The 18,718-nt window shown below is 42.3% G+C and overlaps 1 protein-coding gene across 2 annotated transcripts; it reads right to left on the reverse strand.

Moving 5' to 3' along the window:
• Window positions 1-97: 97 nt before the first annotated feature.
• LOC132994348 (phosphatidate phosphatase LPIN2-like) lies at window positions 98-17,693 on the reverse strand. Of its 2 annotated transcripts, none has more exons than XM_061064660.1 (20): window positions 17,583-17,693; window positions 10,025-10,225; window positions 8,984-9,079; window positions 8,219-8,514; window positions 8,030-8,146; window positions 7,764-7,890; window positions 7,199-7,664; window positions 6,231-6,330; window positions 5,771-5,958; window positions 5,031-5,124; window positions 4,843-4,912; window positions 4,678-4,761; window positions 3,855-3,934; window positions 3,244-3,400; window positions 2,950-3,098; window positions 2,128-2,214; window positions 1,894-2,046; window positions 1,417-1,531; window positions 1,231-1,334; window positions 98-1,147 (listed from the first exon to the last, which is right to left on the reverse strand). In XM_061064660.1, the coding sequence occupies exons 2-20, from the start codon at window positions 10,214-10,216 to the stop codon at window positions 988-990; spliced, it is 2,835 nt and encodes a 944-aa protein (XP_060920643.1). In that variant the 5' UTR covers window positions 10,217-10,225; window positions 17,583-17,693; the 3' UTR covers window positions 98-987. The 2 variants fall into 2 exon arrangements, with proteins under 2 accessions (XP_060920643.1, XP_060920642.1); XM_061064659.1 differs by having other exon boundaries at window positions 7,244-7,664; window positions 17,583-17,669.
• Window positions 17,694-18,718: the final 1,025 nt, after the last annotated feature.

Below are 18,718 nucleotides of genomic sequence, written 5' to 3' on the forward strand. Positions count from 1 at the left end.
AATTTTTCTCAGATTAAACTCTCTAGAAGCAAAACTCGGGCTCGTCTCCTCGTCGGGTAGTTTATCATATTAAAAACATCTGTATTTCATTTGAAAATTTTAAAAATAAAACAGATAAAAACACGTAGGGGGCCACTGAGACCAGTAACTTCTCAGTAGCGTACAGTGGTAGAGAGCCTTTCTTGCCCTCCAGGTGGGCGGTTCCATAAGAGTGTGACGTCATGTGGAAGCTATGAATAGGACATGGAGCAAGAAAGCCAGAGACACCCAAGACCTTCCAGAGAGGGGGCGTGGTCAGACACAGCTCATTTACATTTAAAGGTACAGACACAGAAACAGCCTGTTCTGAGCAGGGCTGAAATAGAGGGGTTTATAGGCATGATCAAATACAGGATCAGAGTGGATTTAGAACAGGAAACTTCACACACATGTTTTGTGTGTTTTAGAATTGTTGAAGAGGAGGAGAATATGTGACCTTTAACATAAAAGTGCAAAATATCCTAAAGCTTTGTAACAGTAATGCATCTTCAATAAGTCTGTTAAAGGGTTTATAAGGCCTTAAAGGTAACAGAGATAAACAGAAATAATACCTTGTATACTTAAGTCAGAGACCAAAAAGAAAAAATGTTTTCAGTGTTTTTACATTCATACTGAAAGAAAACAGCCAGTCTAAAAACAGTGATGGTACCTTCGATGTCTCAAAGAAACCTCGTAGCACAACATTTTGTCCAAATGGGGAGAACAACTGATCCGTCGAAGGCTTCAAATACACTTTGTGACTGTTCTTAAGCTCAAAGATTAACTCTGCAAGTGCATGAAGGGGAACAGTTCTAATGAGCCAACATGAAACACATGAAGAAGATCGTCTCAGACAGTTTCAGACTACTCCAGTGGCAGAAACAAAACGCTCCATCAGTAATAAATCAGTGCATTTGAACTAATCACTGCTGTGAGTACCTTTGATCTGAAGCACTGAATGGAAAACGTTCATGTCAGTTTGAGTGACAGCAGCTCCTCCGAACACACCTCGGCGATGGGCTGCCTCCAGTAACAGAAGGAGCTGAACTCCGGGCAGCTGAAGGTGGCGTTCTGCTGGGAACTCCTTAAAGGAAACACATGCTCGACCAGCTCGCTCAGCCGCCCATATCTGCAAAATGAAAACCAGCACATCAGGGAACAATAAACGTTTGTCACACAAACAATGACTCCAGTGAGGTTTTGGAGACTTACGATGTTTTATTGCCTTTGGCTTGCTCGAGGATTAACTCCCCTTTGGGATTGACTGTGAATATCCGACACACGGGCACACCCACTTGCTTGTAGGCAAACACGTCCTGAAACACAGAACAATAAAGATCATTCTCAGAAAAATGGCTTTTTAAAAATACAAGCTGTTAGAAAAAAAACATAGCTCACATTTTCTCTGTTTCCAAACGCTGCGTAGAAGGGATACATGTTTGGAAAGAAGAGATTCTTGATGTCGGTGAGGCATTCGATCTTGAACTTCTCAGGCTTCTTCTCAATGACCTCTCTGTCAAGATATTTACAACAACAAAAAAAGATTAAATATTTAAACTTGTCCCTCTTGTTGGGGCTGAAGTTTTCTATTTTAATGACTTTTGGAAACTTTTCCAAGACCCCTGAAGGGTCAATGAGTGCGTTTACATGGACTCCAGTATCCTCGTTATGAGCCTTGTCCTGGTTTTCATTATTATCAGGATATGGTGTTTCCATGCACAAAGACAAACCTGGTTATTCATATCACTGTATACATGATGAAGTCTAGTATCTTGTACTTAATACTTGTTTGCCGTGACACCCCCTAATATTAAAAACCAGTTTACTCAAGCCAAAAAAAACCGAAAAGAAATGTGTCATGTCGGGCTTTGTTACCGGTGGAAGGCAGAGAAGAGGCTGCTGGGGGAGAGCATGAGGGGTCCTTGAGGTAGGAGGGTCCCTCTGTCGTTCACCCAGTGCAGATACCCTCTCGTCATGTCTGCCATGCCGATCGCTCGGGCCGAACAGTACAGGAACTTGTAACCATTTCTGCGGCAGAGAAGATATTTGTTGATGTGTTCAAACCGTGGACAGAAAAGTCATGTTGTTAAACCGTCATCGAGTCCTTACTCGTGCACTGAGTGGTAAAGCTTAGCGATTCCTTGATGAGTCCAGTCCTTCCCGAGCTGAGGCAGAATCTGACCAAACACATCTGACCTGCAGGACGACAATTAGCCAAATGATTTAAAGGACCAATATGGAGGATATCTACTGGATAAAATGATAAAGTGACCTCACTATATGATCAGACATGAAGTGCTGGCTTCTCTGACAACAATGCAGCAGCCAGTATGTCCTTCTTCTAACTTTAGATTCTGGTCCTGAATGCTCTGGATTTGTTTGGACCAGAGAACATAGGCAGTTTTGAGGCTCCCCACACACGGCCGTTTTGGACGCCCCTCAGTTTGCCAGATATGAGACCAGTTATCAGGTCAAACCAACAGGTGTTGCAGCGATGGAAGCGGGCAAGAGAAGTGGTTCAGATAGAAGTGATTGTACCCGACCTAAAAAGCCTCTGCATGTTTCTAATAAGCTCCACGAGCAGAAACGTGATCAAACTAGGATCAATGTTGGAGATGCTTTTGAAAAATGGAGAGAGGTTAGAACACAGAAAGGTTTACAGACTGATGCAGAGCTGGATAAACACTGAAGCTTCAGTGTCCACCACATGGCAACCTGCGTGAGCATCGACTCTAGAGAGGAGGGGGCGGGGGGAGACGGCTCTCTACAATGTTTTGAATTTGGACTGCAGTACCCATTTTAAACACTAGGTGTCAGAGTTACATACTGCTCCTTTAACACAATAATTAGATGTTTAAGCCTCTACTAGCCTCAGACAAACATGAGACCTGATTTTTATAAAGGGGTGCATATTTTCAGACTTTCACGTACTTGGTGATGGTGCCATCGATGTCAGAGATGATGACTTTATCGTCCCAGTTCCAGAGGTAGACGGTTCCCTGGCAGCGACAGGTCCCCTGGTACTGAGTGGTTATGCTGAAGGTGACATCGTTTGGCCCCTCCCTTAGCTTCAGACTGGCCTGCAGGAGACATAAATTAGTGGAGTTTCACCGAGTTAAACAGTCCTGACAGGGATATTGTATACAATACAATCAAAATGATGCATCTTTTTAGCAGGTTGCTGAGGTTAACCAGAGGGAGGCATTAAAAGAGAGCTTGTCTTACTATCTGGTCCGACGACAGGCGGAGAGATTTCTTGTAGGAGTGACAGGGTGCCGCAGCAGGGCTTTCACTCTGCACATGCTCAGTAGGTTTTGGAGCAGGTGCCACAACTTTCGGCTCTTTAGTCTCGTCATCACTGGACCACTCTGCTGCTTTCTGCCTGGAGGAGAGAGGACAGTCTGAGTTGTAGTCAAATCTCTGTGAATATTAGCCCACTGGCAGGAATGAGCTGACAAAACTGCATATGTGTTAGACAAAGAGATTAAAGGTCAACCTAAAAAGCCTGTAGAATCACTTACAGCCACCAGAGGGCAGCATATCTGTTTGTACCTGTAACTCTGCTCTGCTCTACAGTGAACATGCAGCTTTTTATTGTTTTGTTTTTTTACTTCTCATTCATGAATCAAAACGGGGGTCTTTCTTAATCATATCTAACAGAAAGCAGAAGTCTGAAACAAACAATATTTAAATTATTATCTTATGAGTAAAGAGCCCTGGTGGCTAACTAACATTGTAATCCAGCCTCAGTGGGACATGTTTACCCAACACTGCTTGTGTTGGTGCGTGACTGACGTGAGTGTTGTGAGGAAGCCAGAGCTTTACTGCTGACTCACTGTGTTTCAGGGGCCCCGTGAAGGGCAGGGCTGTCGCTGGTCAGAGACTCCTGGCTCCCTAACTTGGCCTCTGATGATGACTAAAGACAGGAAGAGACACAAACCATGATATAAATGTCCTATCAAAACTTAAAAGTCCTTACATAAGAATACAAAACAGGGTGGTAATGGTTCTTAAAGGTCACATATTACCTTCCTTTTCAACCAGTGTAAATAAGTCTCAGAGCTCCCTGAAAGTTGTGAAGTTTCTTGTTCCAAAACCACTCTGATCCTGTATTTGATCATGCCTATAAACCCCTCTATTTCAGCCCTGCTCAGAACAGACTGTTTCTGCGTCTGTACCTTTAAATGTAAATAAACTGTGTCTGACCACCTGGAAGGGCTTGGGTGTCTCAGGCTTTCTCGCTCCATGGCCTATTGTTTACGGTGAGAAGTCAGACTCAGAGGGCAGACCAAACACCTAGCTGTGGGAGGGGTTACTGCCCTTTGTGATGTCATGAAGGGAAAATCTCCAAACGGCTTGTTTGAGCACATATTTTCTGAAAAGTGGAGCAGAAAAAAGACGGAGAGGATGAACTTTTCTCATCATTGGGGGTTTTTAGACGGACTAGAGACACACTAGAGTTAGAGGAACATGGTGAAGTGTATTTTGCATAATATGTGACCTTTAAAGCATTTGGAAAACCTGTTCCTCATTTGTCTAGAATCATTTGAAATGCAAAGTGACTCTGACAGCGTGGGATTCCCTTTAACTGTGATGTCTACACAAACAAGGAAGTGTGACTCATAATATTACCCAAAGCCTGAGTCACACATTCAGTACCTGCTTCACGCTGCTCTTTCTCCAGAACCACCAGCGTCCAGACTTCTTGGGCATTTTCTCCTTCACCCAGGCCTCCTCTGTAGTCTGCGTTCACATAAATAATTCAACTGTAAACAGATATAATGTCTGAGACCTCACTTTAAACTCTTTAGACAAAGAGGATACCTTTGGTAAGTTCTTCTGAAAAGCCTGCATGCTCAGAATCAGCGGTGCTGCCAGGGTCCAGTTGTAATACCTGAGAAAAGATCAGTTTTAGCTTTTACATTCGCATCCTGCAGTGACACATTTAATGAATCATAGCTTCAACTGATGAGGGTAAATCTATTTTTGAATAACAGAATAGGACGTCTCACCTGTTTGCAATTCTAACTACCAAGTTGGGATTGTCGATTATTGCTGGATTCTCTGCAAATTCATTGTAGGTGATGATGTGCTCCATGAATTTTTCTGAGACAAAGAAAAAACAGAAAGTCCAGGTTACAAAATAAATCTAAAGTCCTTGTTTCTCTATTAGTAACCTTTTTATAAATACAGTATGCAGTGTGGAGCTGTGAAGTAGGTCAGTCAAACTCTGAAATACTTCCTGCGTATTAAAGTCTGAACATTCATTTTAAAAGTCTGTTTCGTTTTTTGCATCATAACGAAGTCATTTGATTAATGGAGTACAACATTTTGCACTCCCACTTTACTAAAAAAACAAATATAGCGTATAAAAGCCCATCCAATTAAAGGCCTGGGCTCTACTAGCCTGGTTTAGATGCACATTCTGAGAAATAAAGGTCTCAATTAGACGCCCCTATGCATTTCATGTTGCAAAAGTCAGCAAGACACAAGAATTCAAGATGAATTTCAATATCTGACAAAGAAAAACAAATTGGAGCGCATTGTGCATTAGTGCTCTCAGAGTCTCCTGCATGATGATCTGTAAGATAATAACCTGGAAAAACATCGGCCAGCTTCTTTATTTGCCCACACAAGCTACTCTCCATCCTTTTCTGTTTTAAGATCATTAAAATCTACTGTCCACACTTAAAGACTAACGTTAGAGGAAACACGCATCACATGAATGTTGCTTATCGAGCTCTCTGGTTACCTTTAGAGATCTCCGAGTTCTCTCCAACACCTCCACACAGAGACAGGGTGACATCAGGTAGGTCACCTGCAGAGTCAGACAGACACTCGGTGCCGCTGTCTGCTGCTGCGCTGCCCACAGACTGAGGGGACTGGGAACTAGATCGCCTCCCCGTCTCCACCCAGTGTTTAGGATCCTGCTCGGACTCACTGGACAAACGGACAGGGACACAGACGTAGAAAGGCGTTTAGGATTCTTTTATTTCATTTGGCATCAAACCGTCAAAATTCTTCTGTACAAACCAAATGTGGCTACAAAGCAAACTGCTATGAAGCTTAATAAGAAGTATTTATTATGGATTATCATCCTCTACTCTCTTCTCCCAACACTTCCTGTCTTTCTTCAGCTGTCCTCTCTGTACTAAAGGCAAATTAGCACATTGTTTATGAATGTCAAAAATGTAATTTCTCCTCGTTTGTACCTCTTTGGGAAGTAACGGGCGACAACGTCCGGTTCGAGTGCATTCAGGTCATCCAGGTAAATATCTTCAGGTCCCTGATGCTGGCTCCTCTTCCTCACACCTCAAAGAGAGAAAGACAAGACAGATACTTAGAGATCACATTTCTTCGCCACTTCCTTTTTTTTTTTAAACTCATGCATGTGCAGCTCAAGGCTCTGAGTACAAACTGGAGGCCTGAAACCGTCACCACCACATCCTTCCTGTGAACATTTAAACTCGACTGTACTGAATCACATGATGTGGAAGTTTACTGAAGACTTTCCCACGCTGTTTTAGACGAACCTGTACAGTCACTCAAAGTCTTTTAACTTTCATAGGGAAACATTATCGAGAATTAAAAGAGTAACACGCAATAAATGTAAAGAAAAGGCGAGTTTTGAATGTCGAAGAGAAGGTTTCAAAAGAGTTTTTAAAAAAAATTTAGTCTAAGATTCAGTTCCCATTCGATCCCTCCCTTCATGAGATTACATTTAAGCGTACAGTGACTCATGCTTCCTCATGCTTATGCTCGTTATTAGTACTCGAAATCAGTCCTGCTCTAGAGACCACTTTTGTAATGTCTCAGACTCTGGATTTAAAATGAAGACTGGTCAAGACCACTATTAAGAACCAGTAACTTCAATTCATTCATTTTATTTTTATCTCCCGGTTACTGCAACAACCTTCCAGGTGTTACGGTCTTAGTGAGTCACAGTGATTTTTTTGGTCCTGGTCTTGTCTTGGTCTAGCCCTGCCTTGGTCTTGGTCTTACTCGGCCTCGATCCCTAAATGTCTTGGTCTTGGCACTCTGGTCTCGGGTATGTCTTGGTCTCTGTTAGTGTGGTCTCAGTTTCAAAGTCTTGTGTAAATAAACATGAATCATAATTCAGATTCTTTCAGTTAAGAAACAATAACACCCTTTTTCAGGACAAATTATCGAGTTGTTTTACTTCTCCTCTTGATTGGGGAGTCATCTGGCTTCGTGGTTTTTGTACCAGGATAAATCTCAGTTGAGTCTCCAGCAGTGTTTGTTCCTCCGCTGGCAGCAGAGCCGCTGTCCCTGCGGCTGGGAGGAGAAGACTTCCACCTGGTCTTGTGTGCCTCCTTGTTGTTGAGGTCAGAGTCACTCAGACATGGTTCAGAGGTAAACGTGCTTGGGATTAAATGGGAAAGGCCCGTCTTGGTGATGCTTGTATTGTGTGATGCAGCTTCAGGGGGCTGTGGTTTGTAGCTGCACTGATCAGCTGTGATGGTCCGAGGCTCCGGCTTCACAATGCTGCAAACTGGATCTGTGGTTCTCCCTCCTTCTCTGGACTCTTCCTCCATGGCGTCTGCGCTCAAGATAACCCTGAAATGTGTGCTCTCTGAGGGAGTGATTGTCAACGCTTTTGGCTCGAATTTGTCCTTTTTGCTAACCTGGATGCGGGAGAGAACAGCACAAAAACAACTTGAACACAACTGCATGTATTTCTAAAAAAAACATTTAGATTTGACTTGTCTAGATTTGAGACTCACCCTGGTGGACTCTGGAAACTCTCCCCAGCTCCACTGCATGTGGGACTCTGCCCTGAGCAGGCTCTCTGCTGGCTTCACCACCAGCTCAGAGTCGCTCTTTGTTGATGAGGGATCAGACATCTCCCTGCTGTAAACAAACACAATGTTTCCACACAGTCAGCTGTATGGACCTTGTGGGAGAGGTTTGCTCGACTCAGCCTGTTTTGATGAAGCTGACAGGAATTGTTGCCTCTCTGTTTGTAAAACCAGTGTAAATATTTGCATACTTATTGCAGGGGGACCAGTCTCCGTCAGAGAAAGGGTAGCTGTCCCATTCCAGGGCAGTCAGGGGGGAGTGCTGCCTGTGGTCCACATTTTCCTTCATCATGGAGAGCGAAGACGGCCTGAAGACAAAAGATATATAACAAACAAACAACAGATAAGAATGCAGCTCTACACTGAGTGTTTTTACTCACCGTCCATTGTGCGCTTTGTGCTCCTCATCTGAGCTGAGCTCACACAGCTCGACCTCCCCTCCAACAGCTGCTGCTTGCTCCTCTTTGCGTGGCTCTGCCTTGTGCTTCCTCCTGCGTCTCTTCCTCTTCTTCACAGCTGCGTTGGAGCCGGTTTGGAGGTTTCCAGGGGCCGTGTCTTCGGGACTGACAGACTGGCCGTTCTCTGCCGCTGATCCCCCACATCTGGGCTCTCTGCTCCAGAACAGAGCCTCGTCCGTGGGGATGGGCGAGGTCACCAGGTGAGCCGGGACAACCTCCTGTTCCAAGGTAAAAAAAGACAAATAAATAAACGCAAACAGTTGTACTTATTCACTGATAAATGCTGACATCAGCATTCTAACATGCTTCCAATAACAACGCTAGCATGCTAATGTTGTGAAGGCAAACATCTGTAACACAAAGTACAGCAGAGAAAGATGGGAAAGGCATTCATTTCACATGTTTTTAGTTAAAAAAAGAAAAACAGTGTTTCACTAATTGTATAAATCATCCGAGACCAAAGCTTGGAACATAAACCACATGGTAGTGCTGGGAAAAAGTCAGGGGATTACAAACGTCATTTGGGTATTTCATCTGGGGAGTCCGATTTTCTATATTTTACTGGAGTACTGTCAAGAGTGACATGTTTAAGTAATGTAGGTGGTTGTTGTGAACATGACCCATGTAGCTGAAATTCAACGTAAGAATGTCTTATTTTGTATCTCGTGTTCTCTGTTCATAACTCACATTGTGCTGCTCTGTTTCCTGGACGAAGAAGGCCTCCCCGTTGTCTCCGAGCTTCATGTGGAGCTCCACGGGTTCTCCATTGATCTCTATGTCAATCTGCAAAATCAAACAGAACACGTCTGCAGTAAATACTCTGAACAATGCTTCACTGTGTTTTGTTCAACATTAGCGTTTGAGCTTGTGGGTAAACACAAAAGTGTGCCCCAGATTTACCTGAAGAATTAGAGTTAAGCCACAGAAAAAGCAGGGAACAGCTTGTACGAGTGTGTTTGCTGTTTTCAGTGAGTTTCTATTATTTATCGAACAGACGAGGTTTTATTCAGAACTGAGCTGCTAAAGAAATAGGTCACCACATAGCATGTAAGCTGTAGGCCCTGAGGTTCTTTCTTACATCTTTACTTTATCAGGGCAGTTAAGAGATCAACAAAGATCTACTCATAATGTCTGCATGACATTTAATACCAGGTCAAGGTCAGGTTACACGCTGCATTATGACAGTCGACTTCCTGTCTGCCTCACTGGTAAGCCTGTTGATGAAGATGAGGCTTCTTTCTGAGACGCCTTTTGAATGGGATGAATGTTTACAAGCTTTGAATAAGTGGCTAAATTGAGCTTCAGGTCGTGCATCCCACCTAAGTGGTCAGCTGACGACTACAGTACACACAGTGTTCAAAAATAGAAAGCGAGGGCTGACTGCACTTGCGAGGAGCAGAGTGGATTGGATGGTAATGTTCAGAGAGATACTTAGAAGGAAAGAAGAGAAGCAGAGGGCTGTAAGGAAGAGAGAAAATGTATGTGCAGCTTCATCACAACATAATGATCGAGCAGGACCAGTCTGCAAACTCACTTATCACACGTGTTTCTTCATATTTTTAAAGAAGCGTGTGCAGTTCCATTTAGATATATTCTGCAGATTGCAATAAGAGACTATGTTTTTGCCTTGGAAATATGCAAACTTTTACAACAGCCTCAGATAAAAAAAACTCACCATTTCAGAGATTGTGTTATTAGATTTTTTTTCTGTGTACTGTGGGCACTTACTACTTTCTCCCTGGAGCGCAGCACCCCCAGTTTTCCAAAGCGGACGTGGAAAGGGGAGCACTGGAACGTCCCATCGGGCTGTCGTACCACGATCACGTCGATGCAGCCCGACAGGGTGGCCTGATTGATCCCCTTATACAGCTCCTTTACTGTAACCAGCACCTGGCCCGCCAGCTGCCCCACGTAGTTCATGGTGTCCACCTGTTGGAGAAAAACCCTCAATTAATAAGCATAAAAACTACTATGCTGCATCTATTTCCTGCTAAAACATCAAAACATACCTGACTTGTTAACAGAATAAATCTTCTCTTTGAGTCATACTAGGCCAGTGCCTTCATGTAATGCTCCTGTTGTTCAGAATAGTCTGCTGGTCCCTAAACACAGCGGCTCTGTCCTCATTTCCTCAAAAGAGTCCTGAGCTGATCGAGACTAAAACGGGCCCTCGACAAGGCTGCAGCAGACCAGAGCAAAGGAGACTGTTTGGGTATCTGACTAGAGAGTTAAAAGTGGTCAACAAAGCCCACTTCTGGGCCATTTTTGAATCCGACGTTTTACTGTTTTTACACGTTGATATGTTTGTAATGTTTTAGATAACCACACCTCAAAATAACCTGACTGTTGGTTGAGTCAGCAAACACACACACATCCCTTCTTCAGGTGCTGAGTCGTAAAAAAAGAAAACATTAGATATGATGCACAAAGACATGACACAACAGCTCCCAAAGATAAACTTATTTATTTGCTTCATGCATTAAAGAACAAAACGTTTTGAGCCCGTTCAGACGCTTCATGAACCTGATGAAGAACCTGTTGTTGGGAGTCTTTGTGCATCATATCTCATGTTTGATTGGTGACTCAGTGGTTTATCTATCATGGGTACAAGGTTAAGTTAACATTGGTCCGCTATAGTGTCACGCTGACTTAAACTGACCTCTTGACTCACTCTTACAAAGTCTGATAAGAGGTCAGAAAAATCGTTTATCCGTGTTTGAATCACACCACCACCACGCTTTGTACTCCAATAAAGTGAGAATAAACGGTTTGTTTAGACAAGCTGATCCTTCTCAGGTGTTTGAGACTTGTTTTCCGTGTCTCTGTGGCGCACATGTTACACACACTACACCTCACATCTTACACTGTTTCATGACCTGACGCTTTAACTCAAAGCAACTCAACATCAGACTATAGAGAGTTGTTTCCTGTTCTTGTGAGGAAAGTGTTCAACACAGTGTGACAGTTTTAACTTCAGGACACGTTTCACCTTCACTACTCAGGTGAAACAGCAGGAAACGTTACGGCGGTGTGTTCCTGGTTTCTCCTCATCATGCCTGCAGAGCAGCGTCAGAGCCCGAGTGTCATTATTACTTTATTTAAGAGTTAGGACAATGGCTCACTGACGAAATCAGACCTGCAAACCAGCTGGATGGACTTTGAAACCACTCAGACTCTAAGACGGGTTAGCCTCTTTCCCCCAAAAAGACTTGAACGCTCTTAATAGCTCGCAGAGGGAAATGTAGTCCAATATGAGGAAACTGAAACCAAATTGCTGTTATGAACACTACAAACAAACCAGGTACACCACACGACTAAAGGAGCACATGGAGATGTTTCTCTTATCTAAACATATCGTTGCTTACATCCTATTCCTGATTAGTCGCTCATAATCATCCAACAAGAGTGTAACCTTAGCTTACTGACTGGCAGATGAGCATCCATATGATTGATGTATAAATATTGGAATAAGGGCCGGGACTCTTTGGGTGTCTCACGATTGGATTCAGAATCAATTTCTCTGATTCAAAACGATTCTGGATTCATGGATTCAAAGTCTATTTTTGAATACTTCAGGATCTACTCCAGTCATCTGTGCGACTCGCTGGATTTCTTGATGCTCCATTCGATTTTTGGAAGTTATAAATCTATTTAAAATCTCAGAAGATAAGAATCTCGATTTTTACATAAATGTTTCCCACCTCTAATCGGTATAGAATAAAGAGTTTAATAAAGTCATAAAATATCCATAATACATTAATTGTGCTATTTAATCCATTCATTATTATCGCCCAAACCACCGACAGAGATGTCGTGTCTACAGTTGTTCTGATTGGTTAGAAATTAATCTGTAATTAAAGATTGGGTTAAGATTACACCTGAAGTAATGGAATGAGTTCAAATGGAAACCGGCTAACTCAGCACCCTCACTCACCAGAGTCCAAGGGGACTTCAGGTGCAGCCGCAGGTCGTGTTGTTTTACAGGCGACCTCCCCGAGAGCTCCATGTCACCCCGACAGGACTGAGCTGAACCTCCTGTTTGCCCCTGTCCCCCTTCATGCAACCTTCCCCTGCCATTAACCAGTGCCACAGCAACCTTCCTCACCCCTCTGATGATTTGAACACAAACTCTCCGAAGAAGAAGTGACCCGAGCCTGAGCCCTAAAACCCCTTATGTAACCTCTCTTAGCAGCAGCAGCCCCAAATACCACCGTCTCTGCAAGAAAACAGCACGAGGAAACATTTTATCTAACCTTCATTGATTTGAATAATAGATAAATCATTAAACCATGAACAAAAAGCTGCAGTTACCACATTAATGCACGACAGGACATCTTGACATGCTAATATGTTTAAGTTAACAGTAGACTAACAGCACATCTCACAAAAGCTAAAAATCTGCACAAAATCTGTTTATCAAACACCAAACTAAAGAAGGTGATGTTGACCACTTCACCACAATCATTACTTTCCTCTGCAAATAAGCAACGGCTATAAACCTTTATGCATGGTATCTACTTTTTTTTACAGATGAAGCAATGTTCACGTCATGAATCCCTCTTAGATAAACAAACAAAATAAAATAAGCTACTCCTTACAAGAAGCCAACACACCTGATAAGGTGTTTTTTTTGTTGCATAGTTGTTTCTTTGCAACATAAAACAGACAGGTATGGCTTAGTGTGGTATTTAACCTTTACAGGATTTTTTATAACAATAGAAAAAACGTGTTGGTCGGGGTTTCTTGCTTCAAAGAATCTGAGAGCCACCGTGCTATGACACACGCTGATAATAGTATCATATTGTTTACACTCTGCCTCTATTATCAGCTCCTCCAAACCACAGCACAGTTTAGACAGAATGTGCAATACGCATTAAAGGAACAAAGCAGAAGTGTCTGCACGAGAGTGTCATCAGCTTCGATAGCAACACTGCACAACCAGATCTACACACTGTCTGATCTACACACTGTCTGATCTACACACTGTCTGATCTACACACTGTCTGATCTACACACTGTCTGAACTACACACTGTCTGATCTACACACTGTCTGATCTACACACTGTCTGAACTACACACTGTCTGATCTACACTGTCTGATCTACACACTGTCTGATCTACACACTGTCTGAACTACACACTGTCTGATCTACACACTGTCTGAACTACACACTGTCTGAACTACACACTGTCTGAACTACACACTGTCTGATCTACACACTGTCTGAACTACACACTGTCTGAACTACACACTGTCTGATCTACACACTGTCTGATCTACACACTGTCTGAACTACACACTGTCTGAACTACACTGTCTGAACTACACACTGTCTGAACTACACACTGTTTGATCTACACACTGTCTGAACTACACACTGTCTGATCTACACACTGTCTGATCTACACACTGTCTGAACTACACACTGTCTGATCTACACTGTCTGATCTACACACTGTCTGATCTACACACTGTCTGAACTACACACTGTCTGAACTACACACTGTCTGAACTACACACTGTCTGATCTACACACTGTCTGAACTACACACTGTCTGAACTACACACTGTCTGAACTACACACTGTCTGATCTACACACTGTCTGAACTACACACTGTCTGAACTACACACTGTCTGAACTACACTGTCTGATCTACACACTGTCTGAACTACACACTGTCTGAACTACACACTGTCTGATCTACACACTGTCTGAACTACACACTGTCTGATCTACACACTGTCTGAACTACACTGTCTGATCTACACACTGTCTGAACTACACACTGTCTGAACTACACACTGTCTGATCTACACACTGTCTGAACTACACACTGTCTGAACTACACACTGTCTGAACTACACACTGTCTGAACTACACACTGTCTGATCTACACACTGTCTGAACTACACACTGTCTGATCTACACACTGTCTGATCTACACACTGTCTGAACTACACACTGTCTGAACTACACACTGTCTGAACTACACTGTCTGATCTACACACTGTCTGATCTACACACTGTCTGAACTACACACTGTCTGAACTACACACTGTCTGATCTACACACTGTCTGAACTACACACTGTCTGATCTACACACTGTCTGAACTACACTGTCTGAACTACACTGTCTGATCTACACACTGTCTGATCTACACACTGTCTGAACTACACTGTCTGAACTACACTGTCTGAACTACACTGTCTGATCTACACAGCGCACCAAATTTAGTATTATGATCATCTGCTTTTTTTTTTTTTGTGCGGCCTTGAAATGTAGAGCAGATCTTTCCAACATGGATAACTGTGTTGTTAACATGAAGGACCATTACATACTCTGTGTGGGACTTGTATTGAAAGTCCACTCATTTATCTGGATCTATCGTCCATATCAGTCCTGTCCTATCATCCCTTCACCGGCTCCCAATACGCTTCAGAATGTATTTAAGGTTGCACCGTTTGGCCTCCTTAGCCTGTACACTTCATCTAGGCCCACTTAGATCGTCCCACATGGGCCTCCTGGCGGTCCCTCGCTCACAGCTCAAGCTCAAAGGGGATCGTGCCTTTTCAGTCAAAGCCCCAAAACAGCCTTCCCCATCACGTCTGCCCCCGAGTCCCACCCCAAAACTTATTTTTACATGTTAGCCTTTGAGTCCTCTGGTCCTGATTGGACAGTCTCAATCTGGTTTTACTTTTTTACTTTCTATGTTGTTGTTTCTGTATAATTGTTATAAGCTCCTATATGTTCTTTCTTTAATGCATTTGGCTGCAGGTTGGTCCGCTGCTGCTTTATAAATAAATGTGATGTGACATGATTATTACCTTTATCATCAGACCTACTGTTCCAATTTTAAACATACATGATCAAGAGGTTTAAGCATGAGAACCAGATTCATCTGAGAGCTCTTGTTTTTTTTTTTATTTGCCCTGGCCCGTCTTTCCTTCAGGAAGATTTACAGAAAACAGTGTCCCCCTGTTTTTCACCATATGTATGAACATTTCAGTTTGCCTCCTAAATAATATAATGCCGGTGGTATCTGGTACCAACTAAAAGCCATGATAATTCGATTTGGGAAATTAGGTACCTAGCCAAGAACCACCATGTTTACATGTTTCATTCTCTGATTTGTAGGTTTTTTTGCAACTGGGTCAAGAGGTCAAGAGGTTCTGCAACTGTTGATGATACCAACTAAAAATAAATAATGAGCTGAGACGTTCCTAACAAGTTCACATTTGCAAATTCCACGGATGACTCATGATGGATTTTTGAGTAGTAGGTCAACAAAATAGAAAGATGTCTACATATTCAAATGGCTTGCCTATAAAACACTAGGCTCTGAAACCAGTTTTCTATCAGTTATCGTCTCATTATCAGCTAATTTGTTCTTATTTTAATGCAAAAATGACTGGCTAATATTCATCTAATTCTAAACGGCCTCAGCTAGCCTATAGTGTGAAGACAACAAAGCAATCTCCAGCTGAAAAAGACCAGGGAGGAAGTGGATCTTGATTTAAGACCGTTGCCAAACTACTGTTTCCAACATCAACAAACAACAAAGCTTCACTTTCATTCACAGGAACCAAACTGTCACGACATGATAGTTTAAACCTCTACGCTTCCCATTAGGTTAATAACATATAGCGGTATCTGTGGATGAAGACAAGTGTGAAGATTAAGTTACAGAAGTCCTTTTTGTTTTTCTTAGTTGACCTATTTGGTGCTACATAACAAACTCGCCCCAGTGCATCACAACAAATCCAGCGTAACCATCCAGGACACTCTGAGTGGACCTTAAGAAGGTGTTAATCCTGCTAACAGGATTAGTACAAATCTAGCTTTCACTGCCCCTGCACGTTTGTACCTCTCACACCACAGCGTCCAACGTGAGTCTAAATAAGTAATAATAATACAACATAATAATGTTGTGACACTGAGTCTGCAGGTTCGTGTTATCAGGAACCATTTCCTGAGTAATCAAACACAGCAACAGCATCTAGGACTCAGCTGGCTCCATATTGATAGAGGGCTTTATCTCACAAATGTTACAGTCTTTTATTTAGGATTGATCATTAAAAAAAAATAAAAAAAATGTTATTTTATATACCATTTAATAAAAATAGAAAAGCTCCTCAAATGGCAAGTGCCAGAATCAGACAATGAGAAGCACAGCAAGCTACTTTATGATTGATGTATTGATGTATTTGTCAACACAAGTTTGAAATCTTTTGGTGCCTGAACCTTTGTATTACTGGATGATATGGTCTCTGGGAAAAATGTCAACATTCACTTGTTATTCAACCACACATCGCACCATGCACTCCGGTGTTACAATGCCTTAAATAACAGTAAATATCACATCTGGTTTCACAATATTTGAGAGACAGCTGGTCTGCACTGATAGACCCAGAGGTGCTGCTTGTCAACAATCAAGGCAGGCAACTGCTAGGGGGCCCCCAGGCCAGTAGGGGGGCCCAAGGGGCTGATAATCTTTAAACCACAGCAGGGGCTCAAAATGTGCACATTTTGCAGTGACAGTAGGAAACCTCCCTATAAGCGGGACCCATCTGACAGCTCTCACTCATATAATAATTGACTGAATGCTTCTTGTCTAGCCCTAAATATGGAGGAGAGACGTCCGCTAAATTATTTTGCTGCTGTGGAATTATAGCTATAGCTGTAGCTAAATTATTTTGTTGCTTATTTGTAACGTAATGGGGATGAACACTTTTTGGAGGGGCCCCTGTGAATCTCTGCCTTGGGCCCAAACAGACTCCAGAATCGCCACTGGATAGACCTCCTAATGACCTCATATAGGCTGTTGTGAAACAAAGTCAGATGATAAGCACTTTGTAAACCTGTCTTTTTAAAAGGTGCTATATAAATAAAGTTTTTATTGTTATTATCATTATTATTATTATTATTATTATTATTATTATAATTGAAGTGAAATCTGCACGCGAGTCTCTGACGTCTTCAGGTAGGCTCAATGTAGGTTATATCATTTCGCCATAAAAACCGGGTAAACGGTAATCGCCTCGTTTAGTGACTCGGTTTTATTGACAGCACCAACATGTACGCAGGATACTGAAGTCAAAACGCGGTAATTTTATAATTATTTATGTTATAACGCTTCAGCATAGGACTCACAACCCGCTACAACCTACCCCTCAGAAGATTTTAAGCACACCGCTGCCGGCTTTTTTTTTTTTACAACACATAGAAGCAATAATGAACAATAATAAGATACAGAGGAGAAGAGCGATTAAAATCCTCCTACCTGATGGAGTAGAAAGACTCGCCCGCAGGCAGTCGCACCTTCAATCACTTCCTCTGCCGGTACTTCAGTTGAGTCCTCTCTCTCTCTCTCTCTCTCTCTCTCTCTCTCTCTCTCTCTGCTGTGACTGAGCTGAAGCCGGCTAGGGCACGTGACCCGGCAGCGCCGAGTTGGCACGTGATTACAGCTCAGGAGGACGTTTGACGAGGTAGTTCATTTATTACAGGTAATGATGGGTTTTTACGGAGCATATCAAAGGTGACACGATGAAGTCTGTAATCTATCTTTAAAGGCAAATACGCATATGCATTAAAACGAGAGGCAGGGGCGTGTCCAGACTTTATGGACTCTGGTGGCCTAACCGGGGCATTGACTTAAGGGGTGGCCTGAAATATGATGAGTGCACAAACTCACAAATATCAATTATTTACCCCTTCTAACCTCACAAATAATTTCTACTTTATGTCACAGGATAATGGCAACGTTAGCTGAATAATGTAATGACACAGAAAAAAGATTTATGTTTCAAAGTCAACATGTAAAATACTAAAAACAAGTGCATTCAAACTCCTGCAGAGTATAACTTAAAATGTTTTGGTCCAGGTTTGTGTCAGACCTAATTCATTTAGCCTACTTGTAACTTTGTAGATTGAGATTTTAAAACTGCAAAAACAACAAGAGAATCAGCAAAGAAAAAAAATACTAAAATAAACTCAAATTTATTTTTATCTGATCGTATCAGACTTTATTGATCCCCATGGAATTCACAAGCATCAAGCCTTATAAAGCCCGTACTGGATGCAGAACATTTACCGTTTTGGTTTCAAAACTGAAATGAAGTGCAGGAAATAAATGGAAATTAATTTTCCACGCTCTGCATTTTGAGGCCAGAGATCTTAATTCGGTTATGGGACGTTTCAAGGATCTGCTCCAGGACAGTTTTGCAGGGCGGATATTTGGTAATAAATGATCCTGGATCCTCAGCCAAAAACAAAGCAGTGCTCTTCTGTCTCATGAATAAATGTATGCAGAAACATGCAGCATGTACCATCCGCTAGTAGAGGAAGTCGAAAGTTCAGTTCTGATTTAAACATAAGCTATATAAGGCAGTTTTACAGTTTTTCCTTCTTTGTTTTTTC

The sequence above is a fragment of the Labrus mixtus genome, chromosome 19 (assembly GCF_963584025.1).
Source record: "Labrus mixtus chromosome 19, fLabMix1.1, whole genome shotgun sequence".
NCBI classification, from domain to species: Eukaryota; Metazoa; Chordata; class Actinopteri; order Labriformes; family Labridae; genus Labrus; species Labrus mixtus.